Source organism: Barbatula barbatula (genome assembly GCF_947034865.1).
Source record: "Barbatula barbatula genome assembly, chromosome: 4".
Lineage (NCBI taxonomy): Eukaryota > Metazoa > Chordata > Actinopteri > Cypriniformes > Nemacheilidae > Barbatula > Barbatula barbatula.
The window spans coordinates 10491059-10506847 of record NC_136768.1 but is presented as its reverse complement, the minus strand read 5'-3'; the positions used below and the strand labels follow the sequence as shown (position 1 = coordinate 10506847).

General features: G+C 36.6%; 1 protein-coding gene across 5 annotated transcripts in view; it reads right to left on the bottom strand.

The window, feature by feature from the left end:
* magi2a (membrane associated guanylate kinase, WW and PDZ domain containing 2a) overlaps positions 1-15789 on the bottom strand; it is a 206171-nt gene that overhangs the window by 52915 nt on the left and 137467 nt on the right. For 4 of the 5 annotated variants that reach the window (XM_079454564.1, XM_079454565.1, XM_079454566.1 and 1 more), the window contains 3 exons: positions 4850-4881; positions 2720-2888; positions 188-229 (listed from right to left, as the gene is read on the bottom strand). In XM_079454564.1, the coding sequence (XP_079310690.1) occupies positions 188-229; positions 2720-2888; positions 4850-4881 (243 nt within the window). The remainder of the gene's footprint in view (positions 1-187; positions 230-2719; positions 2889-4849; positions 4882-15789) is intronic. The other variant, XM_079454567.1, reaches the window with a different exon arrangement.

The window sequence follows — 15789 nt, the reverse complement described above, 5'->3', positions numbered from 1 at the left end:
AAACGAGCAATACTACCAATACTGCTTATGAAACAATTCTGAACATATTCCACAAACTTCAGGCACTATTCATAGAGGTCACAAGAACTGGATTAAAAAATACATTTCAGACTTTTTTCTCTCAGTGTTTCTGCAGAAATATATCTGTCAGTGTGTTTCTGTTTTGGGTGCAGAAATATTTACTCACCGGAGGGGTCAGCTGTGAGGACCGGTCGAGGTAGACCTGGCTCTGAGAGAGAGTGAGGACAGCCAATAAATCACAGCTTCTATACACCTACACTGTATGCATAATATATATACATGGCATATAACAGCCACAAAACAGTCAATAAAAATAAAGATATTTTACATATAAAAGCTTTTCAGCGAGCAATCTTTTTTGGTGTTATTTAGAATGTTTTGATCAAATATATCACAAAACATATCTTCTAATACTTCCCCGAATTTGACCTATTCTTTCTTCTGCAAAAACCAAAGGAATTGTTAAGAATACCAAATCTATCTTTCTTCTAAACAGGCTGTACAAACTTTGTTCAGTAAACTGCAAAATTAACTTCAGATTTAAACAGCTATAAAACATTTAGTGTTATGATTGAACACACTTAAAATGTGCAGTTGTACAAACCAAGGCTACTTACGACCATATACAAATTTCAAAAAACTTCCAAAGATCTGAGATCTTAAAGAATTTAGGATACAGAGAGAAATACACAAACCACAGAATCCCATCACAATGTCTTGGCTCCGTAATTCTGTAGTTTGCACATCACACTTAATATATCTATCACCATATCTGGCATATCTGGTGTGTGTATGTCTATAGATTGTGATATGCAAGCATGATAACGCATGATATGATATTGAAGACAATGTGAAATGTGATAATTGGTTAATATGTGATACAACGATGCTTTAACTCTGTCAACTCAATTGAAATGACATTATATATATTTCAAACTGAAAATTACATAATCAATATATATGTTTCACATTCTGTCTCGGAAAATAAATAATCACTACAACCTCTAAAAGTGAACAGCCATATTTTACTGTTGCTGTAAATAAAAACAAATCTGAATGCTATCGTGAACACATTCGATAATGCTGAAATATCATGCAGCCATATTTGAACCTTCGACCATATCAAAACCCTTAAAAGTGAAATATGCCCAAATGCACTACTCATTCTACACAGGATCAAGATTATTACATCATCAGCTGATACTTACACACTATATCAACCATTATCTCCACGAGTACCAACCGGTCACTGTCAGCTGTGAATCTTACAATGAATTATATATACAATTTAGGGTAGAAAAAATGTATAGAAGAGGAAACAATACAGAAAGAGAGCATGCAGACACCCTGCTGATGCACAGATGGATGAATCCTTGGATATTATCATTTGTTTATAATACACTTAAGGGTCTTTCATACTGAGAGGGATCTGCAGCGACAAGACAGGTTCGTCCATACACAAAAAGAAAACGGCACAATGCAGCGACCACCAATGGGAATATATGCAGCGAATATAGAAAGTGAAGATCATGTGATCGGTTGCCTACCGCACTACTAGCAACAAAAAGTATCAATAATTATTTAATGACCACACTGTAAAAACAAATCTGTAAAAAAACTGAAATGTTCTTTTCTGAAATATACTGTAAAACATATTTTTTCCTTGTAAAATTACAGGATATATATTAAACAGCTTTCCCCGTTTTCTTGTAAATGTGTTGTCTTTTTCTGTAATTGTACAGTTTTTGAACGCAATTAAAATATTAATATTTTTTTTTAATTAAGTTTAAGAAACATGAAATTTACGGGCAGCTGGGGCAAATTTTTCGCTGTAAAATTACAATCGCCCTTATTTGTAAATTTTCTGTCTTTTCCTGTAATTTTTCGTTTTAGACTGTATTTCAAAAATTTATTAAAAAAATTTATTTAGTTTAAGAAACTGAAATTTTCTGGCAGCTGGGGCCCCAAAAATAAACTGTACATAATGTTTTTTCCCTGAAAATTACAACCAGCAGTTTTCTTGTAAATTTGCAGTCTTTTTTTTTGTATTTTAAAAAAACGTACATTTTGTAAATTTAAGTCCCTCTCCTTGCAATTCTACCTGCATAGAAACATTAACTTGACCTTAAAAGTACAGCATATACGTTTCCAATTGTCTCTATATTTGGTAAACAAAGTTCCTTCATTAAAAAGTCAATGAACATTAGGTATGTGAAATTCTCTCAGACAGTGTAAAATTGCTTTCTATGCATCTCATTTTGATATAAATTAAATTACAGCATGTGACCAGAAAAAAAACCTTACCTTAGGCCTAGAGGATAACACACTGTTAAGTAAATAAAAATAGTGGTTTTATAAATCATTGTCGGCATCCTAACCAGCGGGAATGTGATAGGACGGCAAAATCACAGCCAATCTGAACATACAGCAACATTGAGTGCAATTGGAGACTAATAAAAAAATATCTGAAAATAAACCGAGCAACAGATTCATGTTTTGTTGTCTGTCACTTGTCACACAAGTCACATGAAAGAGATCTTTTAAGAAACACATTGAAAAGCAAACACAACACGATTTTAGTGTGTGTGGTACATACAAGCATGTATACCAAATTTTGAGCCCGCAAGAAAGCTAATTTCGTAGCTGGAAATCTACACTAGCTGTAGATGCCAGCAGAAGCGTTGCCATGGTTACTTACGCCTATTCTCATAGATAGCCCTGGACTTCTCAAACAGGTCATAGGGATCAGGCCTGGCCAGGTCAAACTCTGGACCTGAGGGCCAGTGGAGATAAGGAAGGCTGTGGGGGAGAGCATGGACTGATAGACCGGTCGTAGGACTGCTGTGAGAATCCCAATGTTCCAAAACCTGCAAATACACCAGCATTCAGTAAACAGCCCAACCAACGTGTTGGTCTTATTAATATGCTGAACTGAATAAGCAAACAATGTCCTTCTAGGCAACTTCTGCCTGGATTCGGCTTACAGTGGGGTAGGATGTTAAACAATGAACCTACTTCCAATCAAGAGTTTTAAATAAAGTTTGAAGACAATGCATTTAACTTCTAGCTCGGCGAAATAAGGCTGCATTCATGAGCTCATCAAGGACGGCGGATCTCTACTGCTGTCGGCCCTGAATGCAATCTTTTGGTTTTCTCATGCGAATGCAGCTGTGGTCGAGGCCGTTCCCAAACCACTTCACAACACCCGCCTTTGCGCTTCACCCGAAAATTAGGTTACATGTACGAAATGCATAAAGAACATCCAGCAGGTATAATAGATTCATGAGGCTCCGCTTTGCCTTAAAACATTAAAGCCGAAATAAGCAATAAAGGCATAATTAAAGACAGTACAAAACACAAGGAACAAGCGCCAGGATGAATATTAAAATCAGTCAGTGTGTTAGTTAATCTCAAAGACCGTCAGTGCATGAAGACAAATATCTTTGGGCAGATGAAAATGTGTCATTAGCAAGTTAACACATTCATGCATGCACGCACACACACACACACACACACACACACACACAGAAGAATTATATTATTGCCTAAGCAAAGAGATGTCATGGAAGGCTATCGGTCTTTAAAGGAATAGTTCACCCTAAAATGAAGATTCTGTCATCATTTACTCACATTGTCATTTGACAGTAAACCTGTATGACTTTCTTTGTTCTGCAGAACACAAAAGCAGATATTCTGAAGAATGTTCTTTTTTCGGGTGAACTATCCCTGGGGGGAATGCTGAGAATCAAAGTAACATGAAAAACAATGTTGCATCGCTTTATTTAATGCCACAAAAAATCATTTAAGTGAAACCTTTCATTATTCCTCATGTTTGCATTCGCTCATTACCACATTATTATGTTAAGACGTAAAACATTTCTTCATTTTCACAGTTGTAACCACAGGGTAGAGCTGTTATATCATGCACTGTCATTTTTAAATATAAATTCAAGGCCCTGATCATAACATCGTGTCATTTTATGTAATATGTCATTTGGCTATGGAAATGATAGATCTTCTAGCCATCCCTTTAATGAAAGTCTTTCAGAAATCCGTCTAGCAAATTATACCTAATTAAACCTCATAAGGAACACAGAGAAGAAGAGAGAGAGACACATTATGAAAGAGCCGGCAGCCCTCTACTGTACTGCACCGTGTGGCTACTTTCACTATGTTCCAGTTCTGATCCCCTGAGAAATAAAACTGTTGAGGAATGACAGTACAGAAGCTGGCAGCTGGAGGCAGTGCTGCGCTTTACTGTGAACAGTCTGTGGACTTATGTCCAAACAGGCCTGGATTATATGGGCGATGGGACGGGACATCTCAGACCAAAAATAAACAAATGGGACAGAAGGATGAGAATTTATTTTCGTTTGATTTTTGTCCCAGACGATACTTAAACGAGAGGTGAAAGAATTCAGAGGGGTTTCAGTCAAGTGAATTCAGCTGGCTGACAGAAGATGTGAGGGTTTATATAACTGGATGAGAATGACAAATGTGTGCTGCTCAACAAGGTTAGGAAAAGCAGATACTTTGTTTATTTAAAAAGAAAAATAGTCATTCTTATTTGTAAAGGAGGAAAGACAAGCAATTACGAAGCACACTTCAGTTAGTGGGGGCTACTAACATGTTATAACAATGTAATAGAGTACACATTACATAAAGCTCTACATTTATGGTTATAGATGTTGACATACACATTTTTACATATTTATCTAGCAATGTTCTACAATGTATATAGTAGGACTCCATCGCTCATGTTATAATAGATGAGTATAAGTTGGCCGTTAGTTTATTAATCAGAAAGTCGAACGACGATACGTTTTACCTGTTTAGAGGTCTTCCAAGGTGAAAAGTGTCCTGCAATAATAAAAGAACAAAGCATTTAGCCTTCCAGATCTTAAGTGTGACATTTTTTTAAATGTGTGTTCCTTTATAGCCAAGTCCATAAGCCTACTCTTCAGCAGATCAATTGCTTTAAAGCATAGTTCATTCATAAATGAAAATGATATCATCATTTATTTACCCTCATGTGTATGACTTTTTTCAAATCTATACAGAACAAAAAAAGTAGACATTTTTAAGAACGCTTGAAAGCAACACTAAACCGCTATTGACTTGTATGGACACAAAAACATGTGTCAAAATATCTTATTTTCTTTTCCATAGAAGAAAAGTGTTATGTTGGAGGACATAAAGGCAAATTAATTATGACAAACTTTTCATTATAGAGTGAACTATACCTTTAGGGAATGTACGCACTTGAGCTGGCGTACAAAATCTGTTCTTTTACCTTACTGGCAAGAATCGAAGTAGCCATTGCATACATTTCCAGCAAATGACATAATTTGGTAAAATTGTTAAGGGGTGCCATTTTTTAGAGCACCTAAAAAAAGAGTATTTTTCCAGAGGAGTTTTCCATGAGTACCGTGGAACTACAATGTGATGAGTTCTTAAAGACGACAATATAATGTGCAATTACCACGAAGAACACAATTCAAATGACAGCTACTTAATTGTATCTATTATGTCTTTTTCTCTAAGAAGTAACATCTTCCTCTCCAAAATTCTGCACTATGAAGACACGAGTGGTTATTATTTAATTATTTAACTAAATATTCATTAAGGACAAAATTTGCATGTAAAATAGCTGAAATGTTCGACCCTAAAGACTGTATTTGTGGATGTTGGATTTGTGGAAAATATTTCCTGTGGCCGTTCGTAAAAGGACGTTGAAACCAATGAGAATGACAGATGCTTAAAATGCACATAACAACGTCTCTGCATCACATCAAATGTGTATTTTCCACCGAGGCGGAGGAATGTAGGCTGAGATGAGGCTAAAGGTCACAGGGCTTCTGAACTCGAATCATGACAAACAGAAAGTACTGGCGGTGTAGAGCACCTCTCCTGGCTTTAAGAGCTAATAAATGCTTGCCATTCATGACTATTTTCTCTTAAAATGTTAAATCGGCCTTGAAACACACACACACACATACACACATACACACACGCACACAGCATGCACAGTGTCTTGCCTTCAACTTCTTTGTCGATTTTTCTACAGATCTGTTTGCGACAAATGCCCTTCAGGAAATCACAACTGATCAAATAAATAATGGAGAACATAATTACGGCTGTCACGATTTTCAATCATGTTGACCTGTGAATGCAATGCCAAAAAAGGGGGATTTAAATGAGTTTTTACGCTTTTCAATTACAATAACAGGCTGTGATGATCTGACGCTCAAGAATCTTAAAGGGATAGAAATAAAGTAACTGTAACAGAACTTTCATATTGAGAAAATGTTTATTTTATGAAATTGTATTAAAATGAGAGTTCTGGTTATGTTGGGGGGTTGCCGTTGTGCAAAAGATTCTTGTTTTTTTTTAGGTTGACAACAAGCTTACCTATCATGAATGCAGTTTTAATTAAAATTGCATTTCTATGGAAATACTAGAGACAAGAACAGTTCTTACTACTCAATTTTATTAGAAGTCACAAACAATGATGCAAGCTGCAGTCTAGTGTAGATATTTTGTAAATAATCGATTTACTTTGCAGTTTAAACAGCTTTGTTGGTCATAATAGGAGTTTAGAATGGGATTTAGTGAGCTTTCACTAAACTGCAAGGTTCAAATAGTTTTAACTAATGTCTAAAACATAAATGAAGCCCTGCATGAAAAAAGGTTTAAATGTAAATCAAAATGAATATTTGAGTTCAAGAATGGAATTCAACAATTATTTCATCATAAACACACACTGCTACGCTTCCTCTGTGCCATAGGTACAACACAAATACAAAATTGCAACAGTGTGGATTAAAAGCACAGAGAAGCGCGCTGCCGCCGGTCTGGCATGAGTCATCAAATAGGAGCGGAGAGTCCAACTGAGCTGCTCCAGTGAGCAAGCCCAGGGTTATAATGGAAGAAATCAGCAATGCTAAAGCAGTACAGCTGCTTTAAATGAAAGGGAGGGGAAGTGTTCATCCTGAATATGAGGAAAGCAATGAATAGGAGGAGAGCCTTGGAGAGCGCTGGGATGGAGAGGCTCATGTCATATCGAGCCTCATCAACGAGCGAAGATGATCTTATGATAGCAAGACGATCAAAACATCCTTGAGAAAAAAAATATTTACTCCAAGAAGAGCTTTCCCAAAATACAGGCGCTTTAAGATATTAGAGCACAGCGGTCAGTAGAACCATCAATCACAACAAAGAACATAATGAAGACAGAAAAGGTCACCGTGAAACAATGCTTTTGTTTTGGTTAAAGCAATGTGCCATTCCAGTCCGTGTGTAGTCATTTTAGCACACATTGTAAGGGAATAGTTCAGCTTTTTTTTGTGATGATGAATTTGATTTGATTCCATTTACAAATGATGGAATGTTTATTTTTAGGTGAACTATCCTTTAAGCACATACTGTTCATCGTATGCAATTCTTTATTTCAATCTGTATAAGAACAGAAGTTGAGGCAAAGAATACATTTTGCCATTGATGTAAGAGCTATCTCTCCTGTAAATGGACTCTTCACTAACTGGTGATGAGCTGTATTTTCCTAAATGTAGGAATTCACACAGTCAGAAAGAGAAAACCCTGCAAATCTCTTTTACATTGGGAGGGGATGACAAACTAAAGATTTTAATGTGATGGTGTCATTTAGACACGAGATAGCATCTGCAGATAACCGTGACTTTAAGGAATTCTCTGTAATCAGGTTAACACAACCAAAGCAAGGTTTTAGTGATAAGAGTCTCTACAGCGATGAAGGTTCTAGATAGGCAAAGCATTGCAAAACCAGCGGTATTAGTTTTATATCTGGAATCAAAATATTTTATTATAGTAGCTTTTCCCATTACAATACGAAATCCTGGAAATTCAGGACTGGAAATGTCATCAATAAATCATAAATAAATGCAATTACATTGAATCTTTTCTCATTCATGCTTGGTCAAAAATGGACAATTATTTAGAATCTCTGCAGCACAGTAGTCAAAGGCATATTATTTAATATACTGTATGACTTAATATTTCTTATTAACATTTTTATATTTAAATAAGTTTAATAACATTTACATTACAATAACAGGTGTCTTTGCGTCAAAGTGATTTTGTGTAGGCATTTTAAAGCCATGAAACATTTCTCTCCGTCCTTTCAAGCATCTTTTGTGTGGGCTATAGTGTGTGGTGATTAAAATATGCTGTGGGCACTTGGGACATCAGATGTCCACTTTAGCTCAAATCAGCGATTTGCTTACCGTCTAGTGCTCGCTTTATGACCGAAGCACATTTCATTATCCAAACAAGATTAACCATCAGAGATCAGATGGGGAGCATAAATCTTCATTTATTCATAATATACAGACAGACCCAGCAGGCTCACCAATGCAGCTGCTGCTGATAGTGTATATAATATACTAAATGTTGTATTGAATATATATGTAGATATTATGGATACATTTTTGAATATGTTCTGAATACAATTCTGATTTCAAACTACTGGCCGATTCACTCACTTATATCAACTGTCATCCTGCATCATCAAATCACTGTCATTAAAAAAAAATATTATTTAACTCAACAGGCCAACATTATATAAGAGAGGCACAACGTAAGAGAGAAAAAAAAACACGAAATAAGACAACATGACAACTTAAGGGGTTAATTTTGCCAAACTGCAAAACATGCCAAACTGCAAAACATTTTCCAGCGTAACAACATATATCTGACTTATTATAGAACAAAACATTTTCCTGGTTATACACAGTTAATTAATGAATCGTTTAATGTAAAGTCGATGTGCCGATGGTTTAAAATGAATCCAAAAACCCTTCAGAAGACCTTTGTTAAGACCACAGAGCTGTGTCAAGCAGTTCTTTGATCGAGGAGGGAACTTTTTGGAGCTTCAAAAAATCAACACCCATTCACTCCCAGTGTACCGCTTGGAAGTAAAATGATACGTGGTATTATAACTCCGACTGCATTATTATTCAAGAAGAAAACCATATTCAGTTAGGATACCTTGAGGGTGAGTAAAACATGCGGAAATTTTGATTTGCTGCCAAAGGTTCCCTGTAGGCCAGGACTGGGCCTAAGTTGAATGTGCATATTTAAGTAAATTTTAAAACGATATCTTGAGACAAAATCGCACTAATATATTTTAAGATGTCAGTGCAAGTTGGTTCCGATCAAGACACCCAGTCTACATACACAAAAATGGGCCAATAATACAAGACACCTGGGCAAACATCAGATAATTCAGAACAGACGCTTAGATATTCCAGTTTTTGGGTGAACCGGTGTATATTGAAGCATTAACTTTAATCTCTCAGACTCATGGGTGAGGTTCCCATATTAAATTGACTGAAATGTCCCTCACACATGGATCATATACAACTAATCTGTCAAACAAAGCATGTGTGTGTATTCATATCCCCTGTCAATAGACATTATAAACTCACATTGGAATAGTAAAGCATGGCTTTGGTAAGCAAATGGTCGCATGCCCATTTATGAGTTAATGGGTATAAATCGGCTAACGAGAATATCAATAAAGCAGGAGCTAATTACTTCTTTGATGAGATGCTGAGAGGTGTTTGTTTTCCTGAAGTGGTTAAGAGTCATCTGCTTTTCTTACTAGACACACTAACACAAAGAGATGGATTGAGGTGCTAGTAGAAAAGATATATGATAGATCATATCATTAACCATAAATACACATTGTAATACTAGCAAGCCCATTTCTTCTAAAAGCCAGCTACATAGCAACAGATGCTTTAACAGGTAATCATGACAACTGCGTGGCAGGAAGTAAATCTTCTCAGTAACATCAACGCTCCATCCGGCAGGACTGTGGTCATAATTGACATGACACAGTTTACAAATTAAAATGAGAAAGAATTCGCTGATACTGTAGTCCCTATCAGCGACAGGCATCAAAAGTGCAATGTATGTTGATGTGGCCTTGTAAAGTTGAGCAATTTTTCTGTCCACGATGAATGCTAAACTGCTGCGTGATGCGACACAATCACAGCCAATCAGAACGGATCACAACCAATTCAGAAACATTACGCCAGTCTAATTATAATTAAATGTGACATATTTTTTATTTCAATAGCAAAACGTAATGCCAAAATGTGTGAACTGACAATGTGTGATAAAGCGAGCACCACCAGTGGGCCTGGGGACATGGTAAGTGAAAAAGATGTTAAATGATGGCTCATTTCGCAACAGCACTTTCATGCAAGATGATATTTGATGATGGTGCCAAAAACTTACAGTCAACCACTTAAGTATTCATAGATACCCAAACAAATAAAACTCAAAGTACCAAAGAAACTACAAAAAGTGAAAACAAAGTGAATATCCACAGTATACTGATATAGTCCAGATAGCACAGGTACGTCTGTAAGATGTTTGCTAAAGATCTGAAAAACATCTGCTGTGTAAAAACATCTGATACACATCTTGGAAAAGGCCATTTTCCAAACATTCGAAATTATAACCATCTTACAGATAAAAATCTTCATGTCTATATGACATCTGACAGGAAACGTATAGCAAACAATCAAAAAAAGACATCTTGCAGACATAAATGCAGACATTAAATAGACGTCTTTCAGATGTACATTATGTGCGCAACAAACTTACGTGCGGGTTACCTTTTATAGGCTAGACTCCACCGCTTCCTGGGTACATAGGCTCTCCATATATCTCCGTGAACTGTTATGACTTAATCCACACTAAATAGTAAAAGTCAGCCAGTAGTTAACAAATATCCATATTCATAAACAACAAATGTAAATATAATTCCTTTCACTAACATTCAACATTAAAGTCGATGTGCTAACAATGATGAAGCTAAAATTACAGCAATTCAATGGATCTCCTAGTGGGTCTCAAACGACAGCAATGAAAAATCCATCCACAAAATCTGCCAGGTCGGCTGCACAACAATCGATATTGAGAGGCTCTTTCATTCACTGACTTTAATTCATTTGGTTGCTTTAATTTTAGAGGTCAGTGGCTCCCAAGTCATCCCAACATCCGGATATCATAACCAATATTGACTATAGAGCTGTCTGTCATATTACCAAGGATCTCATAGTGAAAATTCAAGAGAGAGTAAACAATTATTTGGTAACAGTAACATACTGGCTTAGTAAGCCTCTCAGGCCAACGGCAGATGGCGCACTGTGTGTGGTAATCTATGGACTCAGAGAAAGAAATCCTGGACGAGCTCTTCAAAGACAAATCCAAACATTAAGCATTCCAGGGGAACATGCCAAACTGCACTTAAATCAGCAGCCAAGGGTATTTTCACAAGTGAAAAGTGCTAGACGAGTGGGGTGCAAAAACAAAGAGATCTGGCAGAAGAAGCACAGGACCATCTGGACAAAATGAATGGGACATTTATAAACAATCGGTCTACTGTCACACTTAATAGTTTTGAGGTTTCCGAAGTTTAAAGCCTAATCTATAGCCTGATGCAACTGAAGAATAAAAAAGTATTATCTTAAATGAACTTATGCACCCAGTATGTGAATGAAGTCTATTGTTTATACTACGTGTTGTGTTATTTTTCTCATTTCATTTTCAAGTAGATCTCTCAGAAATCCAAAATCTAATACTACACATTTGTCATCATGGCTACATGGTTTTCCTAATGTTTATATTGAGTTGAGATCATAAACCGTTGAAAAGATGGACGACGGGCAAAATGTCTAAGATAGGGCTGCTGACATATTGCACCAGTTCTCCTGCATTTGCAAGAGGACGAGGTGGAGCCAAGATTTCAAGGTCCCGCCCGTATTCCTTGATGACTCAATCGTAAACGAAGAAATCATGTTACTACGCCATTTAGTATCTTATAACTAAAACCACATTTTAAGATAACTTGAACGTACATCAGCGGAACTAACTAAAATGACAGAAACCCTCATTAGTAAAAATATATTTAAAGTGCGATTTTATTTTTTTGTTTGCCATTATTCCCATTCGTTTACAGGGAGAGGGCGGGAATTTTGAGCAATTGCTTTGACTTCACATATCGGGACGTGTGCAACACGTCTGTTTGAGATAGCCTAAAGATTATACATTTAAACTCTAGCTAGTTACTATATTCTGAGATGACACAAATGATTGTACAGGCCACAGCCATGAATAGTTTGTCTAATCATAAAAACCTCTTCGACAGTCTAAATAAACTGTGATCTGCACTGCAAGACGGAAAGAAACGATCTCCAGGAGAAAATCCAGAATGAACCAAGCTGTGCAAAAAAAAGACTTTTGCACTTGTGCAATTAGAAAAGATGGCCAGTGTCCAGTGGTGAGACAGTGAGGCCAAATTGAGGCACATTAAGAAGTGCCACATCATTTCAGCACTGGAGAACTGACACTTTTATTAGGGCGTATAATAGGCTGTCTAAACGCTCCTGGAACGCTTCACTGATTGGATTCGTACAGAGGACTGCTCTAAAGTTACGATGGGATGTCTGGCCAACCCGCCATGCATTACAGATCTCTCTGCATGAGTGAGCCATCGCTGACGTCATTTACTCACCTAGGTTCAGATAAAACAAGTGTGACACACAAATCTGTGATTGAAAAAACTGCATAATTAACATAATTATTATATGTTTGTAGAGTCTGTCCTCTTCTAAAATACGACCCCATGGGTTGTTTGGGAAAGCAGCTTATTACGACATCATAATGCTTTGAGGCTAAGTAGCCTCTAGCTGTCGTAGAAAAAGTAAATGAAATTACATTTCACTTGCGCTACTAGAAAATGTACATGGTACTATTTGTTATATGCTAAACTACGCATCGCCTGTTGTCGGTAGAAGTGTTAATTTAGTAAAAGCTCTAGGGAATCGACAAGCGAACTATCAGTGATGGGAATAACGGCGTTAGTTATTTCAGTAACAAGTTATCTAACAAATGACTGTGTCCCCTGTTACAAAGCCGTTACAGTTACTGACAAAAACATGCAGTGTTACTATAACTGAGCTCACTGAAGCAGTTTTCATTCGAGTAGGCTCTCTCTCATCCAAAGGACCAGCAAATGTTTTTTTCTCTGCTGTGTGTGTTGGGGGGTGGGACACATAACTGATTTTGATTGGCGTGTCCATGTGAGTGGGGTGGGAAATAACCGCATAACTGATAATGATTGGCTTAGGTAAAGTACATTTTCATCTTTTGCCAACCAGAGGCAGAGTAGGGTGGGTTTTTAAACACAGTCGCATAGAGGACACCAATGCCTTGGAGTCAGAGAGCAATGGGAATAGGCGAGAGCAACAAGTTCAAATGTAGCTTTTGCATACTGGACATTTAAGCACATCCTTTCCCCCGTAATGGTGAAACACAAGGAATGTGTATGTAACGTGCAACTCAAGCCCAGGAAGAAAGAGGCTCTGCATCGATGGCAAGTTATTCTAATAAAAGGAAGCACCTCACAATCACATGGTCACATTCCGCCACAAAATCAGCAGCTGAGACCTTGTCCATACGTTTTCCTTTGAAAACAGAGTTTTCGTTTTAAAACATTCTTCGACCACACTAGCGTTTTCAAATGTTTTCCAAAGGCTGCCTATCCACACTAAAAAACATGCTGAAAATGTATAGATCCATGCTGCGCGTTAAAACATGCGATGCGACACACTGTGTGGGTGTTTGTTTACTATCTGCCTTTCACAACAATGAAAAGCAGAGCACAGATACTTTATTTTAATGGATGGAATGATCAGGAATGTGGCTGGGGTAACACAAAACGATATCATTTCCAATAACTGCGAGTAATTAAATATTCCGTCTCATAAAATGGAATCTAAAGTAGGCCTATGCCCTAACTAACATTTCACATCATACTGGAAAGCAGTCAAAACATTAAGAGCACTTCTTGTTATTAAACTGTTTACTTTAAACAACTAAAAATAAGTAGTACAGTACAGTCTAGAAGTTCGTACGTCTATAGAAGCCTATTTTTAGACGTGTTGACCAGTTGTGGTCTGTCCAGTAAATAGTTAAAGTGCTGACTAGTCTATTATGTTTCAAGTTCCAGTATAGTCATGACAATATGTCCAATATTTACAACAGTAATATATTAATATATAAAATATTGAACTTAAAATAGTGTAGATTAGTTTACAATGTTTTATACAAATAATTGATTCTATTTAATTATTCCATTTTATTCATTTAATGCATCCAAGTTATTTGATATATTAGATTTTTTTTTTAAAGTTAACGCAATAGTTACATGCCCTGATAATGAGTTACTTTTATACTGATCTAACTCCGTTAATAACTCAATTAATATTTGGGAGTATAAGTAACGTGTCCAACACTTTATACGTTTATAATAGGGCTTTGACGTTATCAGTATTTTTTCACTTTACGGTTATCATAGAATTGGCTGTAACAATATTATCCCAATATATCATGTTTTTTTTCTATGAATTGTATCTTTAATTGAGCCTATTTTGTGTTTTCTTCTTTACTGGCAAATCAACAAATCACACTTTAAATTTGAGTGAAAATTTTTCATTGGTGCTTAATTATTTACGATATTATAATAATTAATTGTAATAATATCAGAATACAGAAATAGTATGATGTTGATAATCATGTTTTTAATATCACAGTTATTGACAATACCGTATAGTGTGACACGCCTACTTTATAATATAAAGTAATTTAACTCAAACCCTGAAATCTGACTGGCTGTTGTTTGAGCTTAAACCTACCCTAAAATTGGAATGGTTGACAACAATGCTTTTCAAGTCCTAAGCCAAAGCTATAAATCTTGCCCTGAATATAAACCTATTTATGAAATGAAACATTGTTGTTCAATGATTCAATATTGCTTGACTCCTAAATCCCAGCTCTACACCTATACCCCAAACATCTGGCTGGTAAAGGAATGATGTTCAAGGACCTGCAAGGATGACACAAGAGGTGCAAGGATGACACAAGAGGTGCATGTCCTGTTTGGGTAACTCGCATTAAAGGTTATAAACAGACAGCTGCGATGGAAATTCTCCAATTGATTGTGCTTAAGTAAATGGTGTGGATAAATACAGATGGCGGCGACGCTGAATAAAACTGACCCTGTGACTTAGCATGACACAAACTGTTGGTTTGTGCAAATCCTTTTCCAACCTCCATATGTCAGTCATGGTAATTTTCGACAGACGGATGCTAAACTTGGGTGCTAGCCTGATAGAGTGAGCCCGCTACGGGCAGTTTCAAGCGTTTTAAGCCTCACGGTGCAGCCAGTCTGGATATAACAAGGCTGAGAAGGACAGATTGCTTATGTACGGGACAGCAGGCCATATTCATATTCAAGTGACCGTAATGACCTTCAAACAGACTAGCACAAAAGCATCTACCCACACACACTTACACAAAACATACGTCCCGGCTACGAGTCAGTACCCTTGCAGACACTCAAGGCCATTCAACACAATATAGTTTCATTGCACTTCACTTTGGTAAGGTATAAATCTCCCCGCATCAACATTAAGAGAATAAATGCTGATAATCTCCCTGCGTTCTGCTTCAAAGGGTTTGATATTAATCAGGGTGACCCACGTGCCCCTCACAGATCCAAACAACCTGAGTGAAAATAGCATCTGTTAGCAAGTTACTTTTGTTCCAGAAACACACCCAATTCTTTTCTCTTTGGCAGTATAGAAAATTGTTTAAAACTTTGAACTCATTCTACTTATTCTGCGATGAACATTACATTTGATTTGTAAAAAGTAT